This window comes from Calonectris borealis, chromosome Z (genome assembly GCF_964195595.1).
Source record: "Calonectris borealis chromosome Z, bCalBor7.hap1.2, whole genome shotgun sequence".
Classification (NCBI taxonomy): domain Eukaryota; kingdom Metazoa; phylum Chordata; class Aves; order Procellariiformes; family Procellariidae; genus Calonectris; species Calonectris borealis.
In genome coordinates, this window is record NC_134352.1 from 38,449,243 (window position 1) to 38,469,373 (window position 20,131).

The 20,131-nt window shown below is 38.0% G+C and overlaps 1 protein-coding gene across 1 annotated transcript in view; it reads left to right on the plus strand.

The window, feature by feature from the left end:
• Positions 1–1,702: 1,702 nt before the first annotated feature.
• SHC3 (SHC adaptor protein 3) overlaps positions 1,703–20,131 on the plus strand; it is a 58,231-nt gene continuing 39,802 nt past the window's right edge. Inside the window, exon 1 of the mRNA XM_075138183.1 lies at positions 1,703–2,575. Within this exon, the coding sequence (XP_074994284.1) occupies positions 2,036–2,575 (540 nt within the window). The 5' untranslated portion in view covers positions 1,703–2,035. The remainder of the gene's footprint in view (positions 2,576–20,131) is intronic.

Here is a 20,131-nt window from a genome sequence, read left to right on the forward strand (position 1 = left end):
GCCGCCTGTGCTGGAAATGGGATCTTCCACTATTTAGCAAGGCTTTGCTGAATGAGTCATCGCAGCCGGCTGGTATTGGCTGGGCTGGTGAGCACCCAAGGGATTGCCTGGCAGAGGCTGCGAGGCCTCGCTTCATTCACAGAAACGTGGGGATGCTAGCCAGCCCTTTCATTCACAGGCACAGAATCTCATTCACATTTTGCAGTTTCGCTAGCCGCTTCTAATGAAGAGAGCCATTTGGGAGCAGTAGGGTTTTCTGGGCAGTAGAGACACGTAAAAATAGGCTGTGGTGTGTGTATTTGCTGTTGCTATGCTAGGAGGATGAAGAGAGGAATGAATGCTGTGTGGATGCTGTAGCAGGTTCGCAGTGTGGTGATGAAAGGCTATTCCGCAGATCACTAGAAACCTGCTTTTACAGTGACTAGGACATTGCCACTACTCATCACTGCTGGGATAAGAGGTGCTGACTTAATTTAATGTGTCATGAATATACTAATGAAATACCTGTATTTCAGCTGGCTGTTTCACTGTATTTGCACTTTGTGTACTGCAGCCTTTAGTCATGGGAGGGGGAAGGAATTCCATAGGATCTTTCCTTTAAATTGTGCTGCAGTTAGTCATTTCTTTAAAAAGTAACTTTGCACTATGCAACTTCTCCGGTCTGAATTTGTTTATAATGCAGTGTATGGTCCTACATCCAAAAGATGTTTTGCAAAGAAGGTAAATTTATAGAAAAGAGCCATATGGCTTTTGATGGGTATTGTGTATCACAATGCTGTACACGTTTTGTATTTTTCAAAAAAATGTAGGAGAAATGAAATAGCTGTTTTCTGCATGTTTTGCTACTTCTCAGATCAAGTGTTTGTGGCTGGCATTTGTGCTTAATAAGACCTGGTGCATTTTTTTATTTTTCACTGCAGGATGTCAGTTTGCTGCTACGTGGACTTTTGAATATTCTTGTAGTTTTTTTCAGTTTTTCAGAATTAAGCCAAACATTCCAGTGAATTAAAGATCCTATTCATGTTTTTCTTTGGAGTGATTATCACTGGTGAAAGAAAACACATCCGTAAAGCCTGTTGTCGGATATCAGAAATATACTTTTCTTCACACATAGGTACTTTATGTAATTCCTGCATTAAAATAGAAGGTTGTTGTGGAGTAACAGGGGAGAAGGATTTCTTTCTCTATCAAAAATTGGATGTAACAGTTTCCCTGAGAGATAGCATTGACACAAAGGCACTTGTAAAGTCTGTTAGGCTGCTTTTGTGGAAGAAAATGTGTATATTCTTTAGTTCTGTCATCTGGTTTTAAAATACTTGTGTGCTTAAAGGTATTCTGAAAACCTTCAAGGTGTCTGTGTTTTGCTGGGGGGGGGGGGAAGAGGGAGCAGATATGTGTAAATATTATCCAGATATTTGCTATCTAATTGTGACTTCTTTATAGATTCACAAATATGTGAGGTGGAAGAACATTTAAACAGAAGAATAAAGTGTGATGTTCCATAAAGGCTGTTAATTCAGTTTTAAAGGTAATTGCCTTTGGTACCAAAAGGGTGGTGGTGGGGGGGAGGAATTAAAGGTTGGAAGGAAATATCTGTTTGAGAAGATAGGAAAAGGAAATTTGAGAATTGATTGGTGCTAGTGTGCTGTAAGTGGGTGGATGGTTTTTTTTTCTTCTTCTTTTTTTTTTTTTTTTTGCTACAGGAAGTGATTTGCAGTGTTCACTGAGCCTTTTGTTGAAAAGGGTCCTTCTCATTTGTGTGAGTCATGCTTTTGCTGTGAGCGAGTTGGCAGCTCTAAGCAGGACTGGGATCTCTGTCATAGAAAACTGTTACTTCACCCAACCTTAACGGGGAACCATAAGAAATTTCTTAAAAATATATATTTTTTTGTTCTGCCGTCTACTCTTTTCTTTTTTACCCCCAAATCTTGTTATCCGTCCGTGTTGTTATGAATCGCCTGCTATGTTAGCACAGGCATCTCCTGCGTTGGCATCAGATTTGCCAGAACATATGCAGGAAACCAGATAGAAGGGCATGCTTCAACGTACCAAGTATAACCGCTTCAGGAATGATTCGGTGACATCAGTTGATGATCTTATTCACAATTTGTCCATGAACAGCAAGGTCTCAGCAGTTGCTACGACTTCAACAGCACCTTCGTACCTGGTCTCGCCAGAGGTTCTCCGCAAGGACCAAGAAGATGGACCCACCACCCTGTGTACCCTCATCCATAAAGTGTCCCACCTGAAACTCTCTCACACAGGCAGCCTTTTGGGTATCAAAAACCTCTCCTCTGCAGTAAAGGAGCTTGCTGTCTCCAAGTTGCAGGGAAGCTCGAGTGCTTCTAGCTCAGCAGCAGGGGCTTCAGACAACACATGTAACCTTGTCTCTGCCACTTCGTGTTCTCAGCAGGACGTGAGCAAGATGAGTATGGGGAAAAAACCACGGTCAGAGGAAATGCACCCGGGAGGTGAAGACTGGAATCAAAGTAGCAGCTTTGTCAATAAACCCTCTCGAGGATGGCTGCACTCGAGTGAGAAGATCCTGGGACCTGGTGTGACATACATCGTGAAGGTTGGTCTGATTTCTTCCATTCTCTGTTTTTATCAATGAAAAATTCTGTGCTGGTTTTGATGACAGGCTAGACAGGCTGAAAGGATCTCTATTTGTATATTCCTTTTTTGTGCATAATGCATGGTATGTAAATGCAGGAAGGCAGGGTTGGGAAGCTGTGTTAATTTGTTAAATTAGAGCAAACCTGCAAATAGGTTCTTTCTCAGATAATGTTTTACAGCTGTGTAAAAATACTGTTCCTAAGCTAAAAGCTGTTTTTTTTACTTTTTGGTTTGGGGTTTTTTCCCTTCTTCTGAATTTAGGTTTTCAGTGTTATCTAGCATACTGTATATATCTTGGAATCACAGGCTTTCAATATGTCTGGTGCAATATACAGGATGAAAGAAAGACTCCTTGATGTGTGAAGAACTGTTAATCTTGCATGATATTTCAGTTTGAAAATACCTCTAAGGACATGTGTGTTTTTAAAGTGAAATTATATTTGAAATCTTAGAGCAGTAAGGCACAGAGTGCAATTCTTATCATGTTCCACAAATAGAAATACTGTTGTGGGTAGAGCAGGAAAATGCAGCTTGTTTTACATAATGAGAATTCAGCCACCTTAAATGTTATTGCTCTTTTCAGTTCATTGATACAGCATGTCAAGAGCAGAGAATCCTAAGTTTACAGGGTAATATTTCCATACGCTTTGAAAGTATTTTGAAATGACCTGTTAAATTAGAGCCTTTGAGAGAAGGGTATGTGCAGTGTTTTTGTAGTCAGGTAAGATTCTGGTTACACCTTCCAGCACAGCGTGCAGAAAGTGTAAAAATAACATTATTGTCCAGAATTCGTCTTCAGTCACCATGTTTTATTTGCCGAGTGGCTTTTGTATCTTAAGTGTTAAACTGTTTTGTAGCAGACTATTAATAAGATTACAGGTCTATTTTTAATCTCGTCTTATTTTGGGTAGAAAAGTCACAGTGTGACTTTTTATCAGGATGCTTTAAAAATTGAGTGACAGCCGTGTTGCTTAACTCTCACCGGTTTTTCTCAAGTCTCATTACCAAAAGCAGAGTGCCTATTTAACAGTTGGAGGACTAGGAAGCAGTTTTCGTTTCTTTCTGTTAGTGGTGATGGTAGATTTTGCAAGTGATGGTAGATTGAGTAAGTTGGCCAATTCAGAGCACTATTGAAATTGTACTGTCTTTTTTCCTACTCTGAAATTTACTGGAACTGCAAAAGAGTCAGTGCTACCTTTCAGAACACAAACTGCTGCTCTGTTACTGTTCGAGAAGTGTCTTGATAAAAATAAACCACTGATGCTAGATATCGTGGCGTTGAGACCCCGTTGTTCTTTTGCACGGAAATATTCTGATTAATGGGAGGTCATTTACCATTTTCCCATTAGCTCAGGGAACTCAGCTGTTTTATTTTTTATTTTGCTTAGGATATTGTAAGTAGGCAGATAATGACTGTGAGAATTCACTGCTGCTGTTTGTTTTACCTGAAGTGATCATTATGAAGCAGAACAAACACAGTATTTGGTTTTTTATTTTTTTCAGTGGTTGATCTTCTGTATGCTAGAGGAAGTGGATATCCTTGAAATTAAAAGAGAATTAAAATTATATACAAGTGGACTAACATTTAAAGTTAATAATTAACCCTTATCTAACACTGATAGTAGAACAAATATTTCAATTTAGCGCAGCTGATATCAAATACATGAAAGTGTATTTATACACATTAGGTATATTATAATTTTAAAAATAAATCATTAGCACCATACAACTTACGTTTTAGGTGTTCGTTAATGTCATTAAAGTGTATGGGATCTAGATTATTGTTTCTATTAAAAAAATAGGGTGATATCTTTAGCTTCATGCTCTCTGGCATATAGTCAGAGAACAGTGCTCTAAATGTAAAAACAAAAGTTAAAAATAAATATCAAAATCAATGGTTAATGAATGAATGAAAATAAACCGGTCCTGGTTAGTTCATAATTTGCCTGTTCATTAAGTATCTCAGAATTTTCCTCAGCAACTGCAGATAAGAATAGAAGTGCAGTTCCCACATCATTAAACATTGTTAGTTCCCAGGGCTTTTATGCATTCAGACCATCAAATCAATACATAGATAATGTACACTGAAGGGAAACATTCCTTGGATACCTCATGGCTATATTGACTATCTGGGGAACTCGTACCATGTTTAATTAGTACCATATGCCTTGCAGAAAATTCCATATGCCATTAGTTAAACGAGACAAAAATTAGATTTGTTGTTAACCAGCAAAGCTTTTATCATTTTGTATGTAAAATGTGCACTGGGTTACTATTTTCTCATTAATCCACATTCAAAAGAAGAAAATTACCTATGGGACAGGGTAAATATCAAACTACTGGGCAGTTTGATAACTCACATTGGAATCTTCTGAAGTAAGAGACACAAAGTAACTGTACTGTAACTTTACTGCTGTCCTCACATTTTCACATATTACGCATGTTTTAAATGGGCAGTGTAACTCTAATGCTTAAAAATGGGTGTAGGATTATGGTAAACAGGGACCGTGTTCTGATCTTCATGGTCTGCTGTGATGGGATTCTTTTCAGCCATAAAAATACTGACACTTTCTGTATTTCCTTTACCCTGTGGATTTCACATTGCATTTTTATATATTATTTTAATGGGAAAATTTTCACAAAAACAAAAAAATGTTTTTGTAACAAATTAGACAATGACCATAGCTGTATTAAGGGACATATTAGGGGACATAAAGTGGTGAGGTACTGATATTTTATTTAACACAACTGCTGAACAGTTTAACAAATCATGGATTAATGAAAAAAAGAAGAAATAGTTCGCTGTGACGGAAGTCATTGAAGAGCTCAGTGTTTTCCCCATAGAGGGACTGATTACTATAGGGAGTGATTATAAATGTTCATGTTGTCAGAAAAACAAATACATATAATACAAAAGTGTAAAACTGTGTAAAGTAACAGTAGTTAAATGTTTCAATGAAATCTGTTTGTTTCCAATGATAAATGTCTACTGATGAGTTTAACTGGGTAATGCCATAGATGTTTTGGGTTTTGTTACATTTAATTAAGAGCACAATCAACAGTCAAGAGGCAAATGTATGTCTGTCTTTAGGTAACTCGTGGTTGGGTTCTGTAACAAACGTTGATGAGCTTAAAATGCTGTTTCTCAGCAGTTCAAAACTAAATTAACCCAAAATACTATAGCATAATTTTATATACAATATATCTGAAAGAGCTAATGAACTGTAAAACCAAGCCAGTGGTATAGAACAGACCTGGGTAAATCTAGTGTTAACAAACAGGTATAAAGATAGTATCTGAGAGATAGGAAGGAAAAGGGATTTCATCTAAAAGGAGCACCGCAAGCCAGGCAAATAATATTTCAGTGAAAAGCATATTAAATTATTAATATTATAGCAAAGTCCCTAAAGAGTATAATCCTAAATACAATTATTTCTTTAACATTTTAACACTTTCATGTCTTGGGAGGGGATAACAGCGATTTACATCTGATGAGGAAAATAGACATCTTTTGTGAAGCTGTTCAAACACATCACCAAGTAAAGGCTTCAGTTGTGCAAACATTTCTGCATGACACTGTTTACAGGAATATTCTCACTGAAATAATAGAGGCTATTCCTATATGCTGAAAGTTAAGTATGTGCTTAAGGATAAACTGAATTGCTGTGTTGCATGCTCTTATTGCATCCTTTTATTCTGTACTATAGTATTCCCTTTAACGTATATGCAGGGCAGCTGTGATTTTAGCAGATCTCTGCAAGTAGACACAGAATTTACAAAATTACTTTTCTCTTTAGTGGCTAACCCAGACTGCGAAGCAGAGCCTTAAGTGGAGCTAACGTGGTGGAAACTGCAACATATGCAGCCTTCCCCTAGAAGACTTCAGGGCTCTTTGGAAGAATGTTACTCTTTTTTTCTTTCTGCTCTAAGCAGAATTGATTTGCTGATGGTTTGAAGTAGGAGCAAGATACCAATGCTTCGTGGCTTTGTGGTGGTACTCTTTGCTCACCTGTTTGAAAGGTATCCAGCGTAGCCTGTAAGAAAAAAAGAAGAGGATTTCTTGCTTCCTTCTTACTCCTTTAAATAGATATAAAGTCAAATTTACAATCTACTTGTTAAAAAAAAGAAGAATATTAACGTTAGAGCAAGACCTTTTAGTTCCTCTTTTTGGTTGATGCTAAATTTATATTCCTTCCTTATAGAAAAATTTGTGCAAGTTTTTTTTGTTTGGGTTTTGTTGTTTTTTTTTTTTTTTTATCAGATTTAAATTCTGCTTCTATCAGTCAAGCTGCAGTAGTGTTAATCACTGATAGTTTGACATGGCCTGAGTAAAAACATACTCAGTAGGATTTTGTGCGTGTGATTCTAATAATAAGGAACACAGTCCCAAAGCATCCTTTTTGTAATGAGGTTTACATGTTTAAGAAGTGAGTTGTGTGTTTCAGCCATATGGTGATAATAGGACTGAATACTGATCCTTCAGTTCAGAGTCTGCTATCCTCAACCCAGGTACCCAAACAGTGTTAGCCAGAGCTCGAAGACTTACGAAACTGGCTTATCACCATGGATTTTAAAGCTGCATGCATGCAGGTTAGGGGAGAGAGAAGTAAATGTCGAAGACAGCATTGGTTTTAGCAATTAATCCCTCCTAGTAGGCCATATTCCTTTGCAATCAGTCAGTATCCTTCGCATTTTCTTTCACTGTTGTTATTTGGGCTATGAAAGAACGATATTGATGCCTGTTGCTTTGTCGAAAACCTCTTTTTTGAGCTCCATGGAGCTGAAACACTGTGGGTCTGTTGTACAGCCCACTGATTTGAAAAGAGCATTTCTCACAGAAATTAAATCAGATCCTACGAGCAAAAATCATACAGTAGAGTCTTTAATTATAATATTATTCCAATTACATGAATCAAGTACTATTACTGTACATTTGTACACCTTTCATAGAAAGCAAAGCACGTAATGATTTGGTGCTGAAGGAGTCAACTCTCAACGTGAATGTCTGGTCTGCAGTACATTTGGAGTGTTGCAAAATGCCTTGGAAGCTTTGGCATAATTTCCACACCTAGGGTTATTTAATGAGTGACACAATTTGTTAATGTTGATTTGAATAGTTAAAGTCAGAACTGTATTTTTTTAAAGCAAAAATTATACAGTCCTGCTAGTTATTTACAGTTTTAAAATCCACAAATGAATTTAGCTGGTCAGTTTAGGAGGTAAAACTGCATTCAGACAGAATTCCTTCTCTGTTTTTCCTTGGAAATTGGGTTGTTGGTTTCTTTACCTGTCTTCAAATAACAGTTACAGTAAGAATACCATGTGCCCAATGTAAATATCTACTGCCACAAACATAAAGAAAACACACAGATGAACTGAGATCTTCAGGGAAAACCCATGCCTTTCTTTGCTGCTGGAGACAAGGCACTCCTTTGTCCCAGTGACAGGGCACTGCTTTGTCCCCTAGCCACGTAACCCACTGAGGAACCTTGTCTCCATTAACACACTGGCTATACTTGTGCTGCAGCCTGGCTTTGTTTTGTAGTAGAAAGTTGAAGTGAATGCACAAAGTATCAATATTAAATTTTCTTGTTGTTTGCAATGGGAAAAGTGCAGATCTGCCCTGGGATACTGCCAGAGACAACCAGCCTTCCCAGCTACTGACACTCTTTCAGGGTGATTTACTCCCCTAAGCAGTGAAACAAATTCCGTAGTTGTAGAGGAAGATGGGTTCAGTATTGCTTCTCTGCAGTTCTACATAGTCATGCAATATTCATATTTCATTTGATTCTATATATTTATGATAAAATGCGATGCAGCTCTATCTTTGGCTGCTCCAGGCAGGTCTGAGGCAGAGCCTGTCCATTTGAGTTGTGATGGGAATAATGATGGGACTCGGTGCAACCACATTTCCAGTCATCTTTTGTTTTCAGAAGGGGATTGGGTGCAATTTAATAAGGGTAATCTGGAATGTTTGTTTAATAAGTGATAGATATTCCCCTAGATTTTTCAAGTAAGTTTTTCATAGGGCCGGGAAAGATTTCAGTCTCAAAAGGTTGACTCAGACAATCCAAGTCACAGCTAAAAGTTTAAAGACTAAAAAAGGCCCTTTGAAATTAGACAGGAATGGCAAGCAAAAAGATAAAAGGTAAAAATAAACAGGGTATAGGGACACACAAAGAAAATAATGTGTGGTAAACAGAAAAAGCTGTCTAGGCCTTTTTTCCATAGCACTATCACATTATATTTGCTGGTACAGGGATTTTTGTCTTTTTTGTTATCTCAGAACAAATCCTTAAATTAGAGACATAAGTTGACCGAATACCTTAAATAATAAGGACAAGATTGAAAAAGAGATATTTTATCTTAAGATATTATCTTAACTTGCTCAGCACCATTTCCATCCTTCTGGATATGTTGTTGTACTAACATGCCTTTATTCCCATTTTTGGCTCTTACTAGCATAGGAATTATACGAGGGAGTGCATGTCTCACTGGATACCAGCATTCTGACTGACATTTGACACTGCATATCTCTGATGAAGTAATTATCAGAAGCAGAATTGTCTCTTTTCTTATAGACAAGCTGCCTTAATTAACCACAGGACATTTTAAAAGTACCCTTAACTTCCGGAGAAATTAGAATGTTTCAGAAACACCACCTTTGCCACCGAATGTAGGGGCCATGTTTTGTGGCCACATGTTGAGTGCAGATGCTACAGTGTCATTCATTTTTACTTACTTTTTTCTAAAGTCTGAGCAGGAATGAAGAGAAAAGTCCAGGTGGATAAACTGTGCAGAGTCTCCTTCTGAAAGGAAATAATTAAGTGTGAAGCTGTTAAAAATATATCAGCAAAGTGTTTTGAATCTACCCAAAGTCTTTCTTGGGTCAGAGACAGAAACTATGAAGGCAGTCCCCAGTATGGTCCTGTTCCTAAGTGACTGTTATCCTTAACAATACTCAGGCATGATAAAAACCTTCAGAATTAATGAGCTTTACGAGGGCCTGGTATGAAATCAAGCTGCGCTGGCAGATGCGTGGAACCTGTTTCTCTTACAGCACTTCAGCAGCGGTAAGAAGGCAATGAAGTCTGGCTCACTCTACTGTAGGATTAATAATAACAACAATAATAATGACAACAATAATAATAATAATAATATAATGATGATGATGATGATGATGATGATGCCGATGATGTTGCTCTTATGCAACACTCATTGTTAATAGAACCTCGTGCTCTACAAAGTGATGTTTGTTTACAAGCTTTAATACAAAGTACTATTTAATGCGAAGTATCAAACTTTTGATTTTACTGAAGAGGAAATAAACATGTAGAGGATTTAAGTCATTTGCTTGAGGGTGTCCAGGAAATTATTGATAGAGGTGAGACTTAGGCAACACCGAAGTGCAGTGCTCTTCCACCAGACCCAACAGCTCTGTAAAGTTGCTAGATTGAAGGTCTGCTGCTGTAAAAGGTCTCTAGCTGGGTAGGCAGAATAAGCAAATCAGAAAATATGTTTTCAGTTTGCAAACTGAGCACATTTATGGCAGAAATTAGAGCAGAAATTTTGAAGGGACAGAAAGACAGCTTTGCCCAGGTCAGCAGACGCTACTTTTGAATCATGGTCTTCTGCGATGCACTTGAAATAGTTGTCAAAGAAGGTCACCCAGCACACAGTGCATGCCACAGCAGACAGGGAGAACGTAAGATTCCCTATGAAATGCGTACCTAAAAATGTTTTGTAAAAAACAATAAATTGCTTATAAGCTCAAAGTTCATATGATATATGGATGTTTTGTAGGATGAGAGTTGTGGAGAATACCCTGGATGCAGTGAGATACAAGATAGGTTTTGTTCATGTTAGAGGCTTAGTCTGGTATATGTTGTGAGCTTGAAGTGAGCAATATTTATGAATGTATTTTTTAAATCAGCGTTATGAATTGCAATTCAAGTTGCTCAATGATAAGCAGAAAGAGTAAGTTATGTGAGAGACATCTGAAGAAGCAGAATTGATGAGCAGCCTGTAGAGTTAGGTGCAGCAGACTTTTCAAGTTGAAACAAGATTGAGACTACTTAAAATACTGTTATTTATGTAGTGTAGATTACCCCTGGATTTGAGACTGTTCTGTAACGGTTCATTTGTTACAGCAATAGTTATATTGGATAAATAGCCTGCACGTGAAGCAGGCCCACTCTGGAAGAGAAAACTTAAAATACTGATTGTTGAAGACGTATCTTTCTGTCGTTTTGAACCTTTTGTAAATTAATTTTATAGTCATAAAATAAGCAGAGAGCACTAAGTAAATAGAAGCATTGTATGAACCCTCTCGTGCCTTATGTTTATTTCCGCCAAGGAGCTGGAAGAGCAGGGCTGCTGGGTGCGGGGGGCACAAGCTGGGAGCTGCGGGGGCCCATCCTGAGCTGACACTGACCTCGGGGTTTTTGGGCAGGGGTGATGGGGAGGGGTCCCAAGCAAGGCCGGTCGGGGCCAATAGGGCGTGGTGGTGCCCCCAGCCCCCCAGAGCTGCTCTGCTGGGATTCTTCGTGGCCTTTATGCTGTAAGAAGACCTTTTAGAGATTTTTTTCATGCTTTAAATCCAACCTGGGATGTCTCTCACCTTATTCCTTTGTCTGTACATTGGGGGTCATCTTTTGGGCGCTCTTACTGTGAACACAAGTAACTATAGCTTAAGCATAAGAAAGTTAAAGATTGAGGAAAAAGATGTGTTTTAATTGCTGGACTCTTGTGATGGAGACCAGAGATATGTGCAGCATTGATATAAAAAAGGACTCCCTCTCCCTGCCTCTATGTTTTGGATTTTCAGTTTTAACAGTGACAGGTCCTTCCTAAGCCACACCTCCAAATGTACAATTTTGAAACCATAGCCATGTAGCATTTCAGATACGTAGCATAGGTTTATATTCGGCATAGTGGAAAAGCACCTGTTAGATCTTCCATCTTCTGGGTCTGTGCTTTAATAATACTCTTCATCAAGCAGTTCTACGTAATAACTGAGGTAGTATAAATTCTTTAATATCTAGATATATTTACAGTGTCCATATTTATGGTTTCAAATGTCTAATTATGATTTTCAGCTATTGAAACATAACGTTTTGGCTGCAGAAACTTTTGTATGTTTGGTTTAAAGGAATTCTGATGCAGAACATAAGCTGCTAGAACTAATCTGCATGGTGCTTTAAAGGGGAATATATCTTCGTGGATATTCAAGGTAGCTAGGAAAACAGTCTGCATACTTCAACAGAATTGAAGTATGCAACTGTGACAATGAAACAATTCATCTGTGATACTGCAGTGCATACTCGAAGTGGTTCACACTGATTAATATCACACTGCAGTAATTGCATTCACCCTGTGTTATATATTTTTAAAATTAAACCTGAAAAGTATAGAACTAAAATTTTTCCCAAATGTAGCCTTTTTTAAAGAAAACTTTTGGCACATACAAAAAATTGAGGCATAATGCAGAATGTGTTTACATTTAAAATAATAGAATAAATTGTTGTCCAGTGTGTGCACTTCTGGTTCTAGCATTTCTGAGTTTTTGCACGCAAAAACATACATCTCTAAAATAAAAATGAAAGAAATATTGTACATGCAAAGCTACTGATACGGGATTTTTGTGGAGTCTTGTGAAAGCCCAGTCCACTTAGCATCTGTACTGCGTAAATATTTTTGAGCGTGATGTTGACAATCTTATTTCATCCGCATACGAGTAAGAAATAAGAAAAAGGTATTTTCTTTGAAGATGTGTTGTTTTCAACCCCATTTGAGATGGAGATTAGAAGATTGTCGGAAGCAAAATTTGCTTCCCAGTAGTATCTTTTGCCTTACTAGCAAGAAGTAAGACCTTAGACTTAACTTAAGAAATTGCTTTTCATGGTAAGATAAAATATATTCTTCTTCCCCTAGCTGAAACCTTGTCCTTGTTTTTTTTAAGGCGTTCTGAATCATTACTGTGTGATTTGATTGTGAGATGCTGCCAGAATGCTTTCACAGGGGACAAATGTAAAACCACTGTTAATATCTACTGAGAATTGTAGACGTATCCCAAATAGAATGGATTCTTCTTTTCTTACGGAGGTTTATGGGATAAACTTTTAAATTGTTTTCTTACTGTTAAGATGCCCCATATTCTCATGTTGTGTGGAGATATCTACAACTACTCCTGTCTGCAACTCTGATACAGGAAAAGTAGAAAAAATCCAGTTCATTCTAGTAAAATCAAGCAAAAATACGTTCAATCAACAGAGGGAAACTATACTCTGAAATATGATGAAAATACTGCACGTTGCACAGCTTTTCTTCAGATATCTCCTTTCCCCAGCAACTGGTAATAGTCATGTAAAATCTTCATCATATTTCAGAATTGTGTTAACAGACACAGTATTGCTTAGTATTGTATTGTTCTACCTTCTGTCCTTCTGTCCTGATATTGGTGGCACGTTTTCTTTTGCAAATGCTGTCCTCTCTCTGCGCCTCATCGTCAACAAGATGTGGAGGCATTCAACAGGTATTCATATCTTCTCCAAGGCCTCTGTTTATATGAATCCCTAGCTACTGAAGAAGGACTTGATAGGTTTTCTGATCACTGTGGGAGAAAAAGGAATAACCTATTTCCAGCTTTTTCAGAGTGTTGGCAAATCTTGATATCTTTTTATATATAATAGTATTCGTCAGTTTATTAATAAGTATATACAGCTGCCAACCAAAACTTTAAAATAGTTATAAATATTTATATACTGCATTTGAGAAATAATAAAAAATTACCTTTTCTTTAGACTCAAGGATTCTTGATAAGCATTCTTAGTAACAGTGGCACTGTATATTTGTGCATGCTTGAAATCAATATATAGGATTTGAAGGTCTGTGTATATATATATAAAATACAAGCATATATATAATATATATAAATAAAAGTAGGTATATATAAATAAAAATTACATTTTGTCATGTTAATGTGGATTGATTCTTTTTTATCATTTAAGCAACTCAATGCAAGAAAGACGTGTGAAATAGAACAATATAGTTGCCTTCCATTGTTTAGAATCTGTTTTTTCTACTGGCAGTAGGTTAGACTTAGGATGAATTCATTTAGATGAAAAAGTTTCACAGCCTTTCAGTATTAATTAGTCAGTGCTAGGCACTTTGTTTTACAGCAGATCCCAGAATCCCTCTGGAAGTCAGTCTCGCTTTACTTATGACTGAAAGCCTTTATGAAAATCTTCAGGAAATTCACTGTAAAAGGATTTACATGATTAAAGCTAGACGTCTAGCAAATACGCAGTGACTCACAGTCATGCAGTGAAAATTTTAAAATGTGACCTTTCTTTTTATTATTTTGTGCTCTGGATGCTAAACAAACACTGTTTCTGTTTGGTGCAGTGAATCAAAATATATCAAGGCACAGACATACAGAGAAAGTCTTATTTTCCTGCAGCCTCTTATGAAAATGTTTTATAATTCTACTATGATAATTAAATCAAGAGCTTATGAAGGTTACCTCTTTTACCAAAATAGTTTAATAGGATAATTTTAGCAGCATTCCTGTTATTGAAAATCCAAGCATTCAGTGCAAAGAACAAAATAGACAAGCAATACATTGTAAACATCATAAGTTGCCAAGATAGCATTGAATTATACTAAAAATAATGTGTTAATTAACGAATCAAAGTATATAAATCATAGAAGTAATTTCTGGAAGGTACTAATCTCATGCACAAAATACATGTGTTTGCCTCCTAAATCCCTTTATTATTACAGTTGCGCACACCTGAGCCTTGTGTTCAAACAAGATAAGGCAGTTTGTTGAAAGAGTAGGCTAACATTGACCAGTTAAGAATTGTTAAGGTCTGCACATACAGAGACATTTAAAATATTTTTATACTACAGAAGCCAGTTATTGTACAAGAAGAAATTGGAAAGAGCTAGGTGTTGGCCAAAATTGGAGATATTCTTGGGAGAACTGTGTTCTCTTCTCACCCATTATTGAAGAAGCGAACCACCTAGTTCCAAGAGAAATGCAGACCTGTTGACAGTCATATCCGTCATCGTTTGTACGAGTTCAGAAGCTCTGTTAGTTTACTTGTCTTGTGGAGCAATTTGTGATGATAAATTTACAGCCGAAGGGTCAAGGCTTATTTGTAGTTGAACCCCGAAGAAGACTTGTTTTTAGATTTTCTGTTCCATTTCCATTCAATCAATCTTAGAGTTTTCTGTCTGGATTAGAACATGCATTCTTTAATGAGAAAAAAGCCTTTGGGGGAAATATTGATTCACTGTAAAGCTCTATACATGATTACTTACTGGTATAAAAATTACCAACTGCAGAAGTATAAAAGCACAGAAGAGTGCCTTTCTGTTTTTCACGACAGCATATGTTTATGACACATTTTTGGTGTTAGATTCTGACGATGTCTAAATATGGGGCCTTTTCCTCATTCAGAACAAGCGTTTCTTTCACGCAGGATCGCTGCTCCCCCGAGCAGGTGTGCCCATGTGCAGATACCAGGGAAGCACAGGGCAGAGGTACAGAGCGAGTCCCTCAGCGTATGCTGGTAAAGCACAGGCATCAGGTGCCCTCAGAGATCTGCGTCTTCAGGTAGTCCTGAAGGTGTGTCTGGCCCCACGGGGAGGTAAGGGCAGGAGACTATGGCATGGCTGGGATAATAACACTCAGGTTAGGTAAGATCTCAGTATCTTGTTACGTGATAGCTAAGCAGAGCATTTAAAGGCAAATATTTACATCCAACACTACCAGAGAAACTGAAATCTCTAGCAGCTGACTTAAAGCTCTGTGACTACTGCTCATACAAATTTATTTCTCTCTGAATATCCAGTCTTGCTTCTGCCCACAGCTTTTTCTAATATTGTAACTCACCCTATATTAGAAATGTCACAGAACTAATCTTCTATTCCATCCTTCTGCTTAAAATATCTAGGTACGCTGACAAAAATCTGAATGGTTGTGTGCATGTGAGACCTTCTTCCCACCGCGTTGCTATCTGCTCAGTCGATGGTAGCCGGTATTTGCCCAAGGCTGCCTCATCTGCCTGATGAGTGCTTTGCATTATCAGCAACACCTGCAGTGAAAGGGTGTCCGGCAGACTTCTGTGGTGCTTGAGTTTGGATGGGATGTTTGCCACGGTGATGGCAGGACAATGTACAGCAGTTCTTCACCCTCAGGAAGAGGTTTGCCCAAGGTTTGGCAAACACCCTTCTAACACTGGGCAGCTGTTAAGGTTAAAAAAAAAAAAAAAGTGTATTGCACGTTAGAGTGCAGGTCCTCAGAAAATGCTGCCTTTTTGGTGATACAGAGATCCCTATACTGCTACCTTCTGTTCTCGTTTGGCTTCAGAAGTATCTCCTGCGCTCCAGTGGGCTAGCTGATCGTTGAGTCCAGAAAGATTTACCGAGCTCCCACCAAGATCTATGTCCCAGTTGGGTAACTGAGCCACATTCTTGGGTCCAAGACTAGCATTATATGTATAAAGTCCCTTTATATATACTCTTGTCCAGTATAAATGCAGTAACTATATTTAAAAGATTCCAAGTGTGAATTCAGCCTTAGGAGCTTCCCACAGTCTTCAGTCCTCATAACTGCTCATGACATCAGCTCATACCTACCTCTTGTCTGCTGTACTGATGGAATATGCACGACAGCTTCAGTCTTTGCTATGTAGAAATGTCTTCAGGGTACCCCTCCTTCTAAAGCAATCCTTTTATTCAATGTGAATTAAAAACATAGGCTGCCTCCTGACTAAATGAACCATTTACCTGTTTTGAAAAGGTTTGAAAGTCTTTCTGGTAACTGGCGAGAGGATTTATGCTTTTCAAGATGCTGTATAAGCACATCATATTTTGAATCATTACTGTCGGAAACAAAATTTTGTACAAAATTATGTGAGTGCTGTAAATACCGGTCAGTATTAGCTGTTGTTAAAGACTAAGCATTATTAGCAAATGATTGCAGTTAAAGGTAACTGTGCTTACGAGGATAACCCCTGAAGAAGCTTGCTAGGTTTGTGGGTAACATGCGATGCATCCCCACTGTTACTTAGCACACGCTCCTCCTCTCCTTTCCTTCTTTCCTTTCCATTTTGCTTTGCTAATGAGAGAATCTAAGTGAAGAAGAACTCATGAAGGTCAGTTTTCTAGGTCTGGGCCATTTGTTGTGATCAAGATGAGGAGCCACTGTTTCGTATTAAAAAGAGGTTTCCCACATCTACCTGGATGCAGAGCCATGCCTCCAGACCTTCTCTGCCTCCCACACAAACCTGATGAGCTAGCCTGGTACAGGGGTGTGCACACTACGTCAAATTCAAAGGGTGCAAAGCTATTGGTGTGGAGGCTTTATGTGCTTGTATAGGCTGCATGAGTAAGGATAGAAGATTTGTCTGCAAAAGTGCCAAGCAGTTACCTTTCCTCCTGAAGACGTGGAAGGAGAGGTCCTCCTGCCGCGTGCCAGTATCTTTACAGCCTTCTGTGGAGGTGCTTTACCAAAGGGTAAGGCATTTTGCTATGGGTGACTGAAAGGATAATTATGTATTCCAAATTCTATGTATAACTCTGTACCCAGTTTATCTTAAAAAATAGCAAGGACTGTATTGTTACTGTATTTCTTCAGACAGATTTTTGTCAATGACTTCTTACTGCCTCTGTTAGCGGATGGATACAACGAAGTAGCTGGCAGACTGGCAGCCACCAATTAGAGGGTTATTTTATGGATTGGCAAGGATTTTATATTGCCAGATGTGCCTGAAGTATTTCAGAAAAATGTATTTTTCTCACTTCTTCTTTCAATGTAAAAGTTTAGTATTTTCATGAATTTGTAATGTTTCTAAGATTCCGCTGTCTTCACAAAATTAATAAATTTACTGCTACAGGATACTGTGTAGTTTAATCAAATACGTATAACTACACTATGATCTCCTTATGAAGTAAAGAAGCAAATGTATGTTGTGATAAGCTATCTTCTCTTTTTGTGATCTTTTCCTGCTGATTAGCTGAGTTAAGTAATTGTGGTGCATGTCTCAGTCAAATTAGTAAGGTATTCAAGGTAATAAATGTTTGGTTAAAGCACAATTTAAAAAATTAGGAAGTATTGTGGCATTTATTATTATTTTTCTTTTACTTAGTTTATAAAGGGAACACCTTCTGATCACAGTTCCTTGTTCGTTTTGGGTTGGTTTTTTTTTTCTCTTCAGTGGTTTAGAGAGTGGCTATTGTAAATTCAGTTAAGCTGGGAAATTCATCTAATATGATAGCAAAAGGATTCAGGTTTACTGTTTTTTATTTGCTAAAGAGAAAAACTAATTTGGTAAGATACCTGTAATTATCAATCCTGTAGTCTCTGGCTATGACTTTGCTTTTGTGTTTTCTTCTTCTCCTTTTTATGCAGCAATATGGATGTTAAAAATCCTGACTGCGTCCCCAGTTAAATGTGGACGAATTTATCTTGAAATCAAGTCCTGGGCTGTTTGTTAGGGTGTGTCTAGGCTTGAATCTTAATATGATTTAGGGTAGACTGCAAACTTGAAAGTAAGTTGTAAGTATTGTGGAACATTGTGGAACTCTTAGTGATCATTTTACAAGCCCCTCTGGCTGTTAATGATGATATCTGAAATTAGAAGGAGGTGTCATTTTGATGCATAAATAAATGCGTGTTGCAATAGAAGCAACATAATCTGAATTTGAAGTAAAATCTCTTATTTTTAAATAAGGGAGTTAACTAGCACCAGTCAATGAATACTAACTACTCATTTACTTTCATGGCATACTTTAATTCCAGACTAGCTCTTTGGCCAACAACAATAAAATGCAAAACAAAAAACCCCACAAAAATAAACAAACAAATAAACACCCCCCCTGAAAAAGGAATCATGAAAATGTAGGCATGAGGTACAGATGTGGCAAGTAAAAAGGTGCTCACTTTTGCATACTTGCTAAGCAAAAGCACAGCCTAAGCCTGTGGGTGAGAAACTTGCAGTGTATTGACCGGCTTATTGCAGGGTGTCTTGTACTATGTTTCAGGGATTTCTATTTTCAAAAACTGGATCTGCATACACCACCCAGAACCCTGGGAATCTGAATCTATTTTTTGAGCCCCCAGGCTATTAGCAGCAGCTATGCAACGTTAGTGCAGGTTTCAGGTACGTCGATATCTGAAGGCACTGGCTAATTTTTGGCTAACAATGCAAGCGCATGTCTGTTTGCTGGTGTAACCATGTTATCTCTTATATTAACTTGGACGAGGCTCTGCGTGTTGCAGGTACGATCTGCGATGTTGTGAACCACTCAGACTCCGTGATCGTCATATGGTTACACAGATCAAAACCAGTCTATCTTAATTTACTAAGAATACCCATGCAGTTTTGGTAAGCTAATGATACTCCAGTAGTTCACTCAGAAGTTAGGAGTACTTATGTTGTTTGAGAGTAGGTGATGGGCAGATCCTCATGCTACCCATGATCTGGGCAGACGCTTGTCTGCTGTTAGACGTGCATATGCCATTCAAGCATTCAAGCATTTGTCACTCCTACGTTGGACTACTGCAGTGCTGTATGGGGCTACACCTTGCTATGTTTTTATAAAAATATTTGTTGCTCTTGTTACTACTGGCTTCTGAGTCAAACAATGGAAGATTGCTTCCAGTAACTTGGTCTTTTGAAGAAGCTTGTTAGGAAACACTGAAGAAGGCTGTTCATGTTCGTGGGGCAAAAGGCATCTCTGACAGTGACTGCCCTCGTTTGCCTTTTCCCTTCACTCCCAGCAGATGAATGTACTCAGTGCTTCTGTGTTGAACTTTCTGTTTCTGACAAATGTTGGGAGAACTCAATACCCTTTCTTACACAGGTACAGTACAAAATTTTAGTTGTTAAGAATTTTCTGACTGTGTCGTGGAGAAGGCAGAGGTACTTTAGGGAATATGGAAAAAATCTTCACCTATGGGACAAACCAGAAACCTGGGATATATGGCCTTCTCTTACATTACCTGGAAAAATCTTAACTAGTAAGGATGTTGGAACCTCATGCAATGAGAGAGGTAGGTCCCAGGAGTATGTGGCACTCTGCTTTTAGACTTACATCAGCTTCTGCAAGGGGCTGTTTAGCGTGCAAAGTACTAGTTATGAATCTAAAACCTCTGAATGGGAAGGTATTCATTCATATGAAAGACACTTTCCTCGGGGCATAGTACCATTCAATGAAGGTATACAAGCTGGAAACTCATTCAAATATCAAAAAGTAGACAGGAAGCAGAACGTTATCTGAGAGAGCTTGGAACTGGTACTCCCACATCTTCCTTCTTCAAGGTGGGCTGCATCTCGGTATATTTGTTTCCTGAGCAATGAGAGGGAGGATGCTAGTGGGAGCTCATAAATATCACAGTGCACATAGCTGGTTGGTTAGAATATACATTAAGTGCTAGGTGAAGAGGAGCCTTTTTAGAAGTAGACTGTTTTATAACTATATTTTAAATGTTTCATGGAATGCC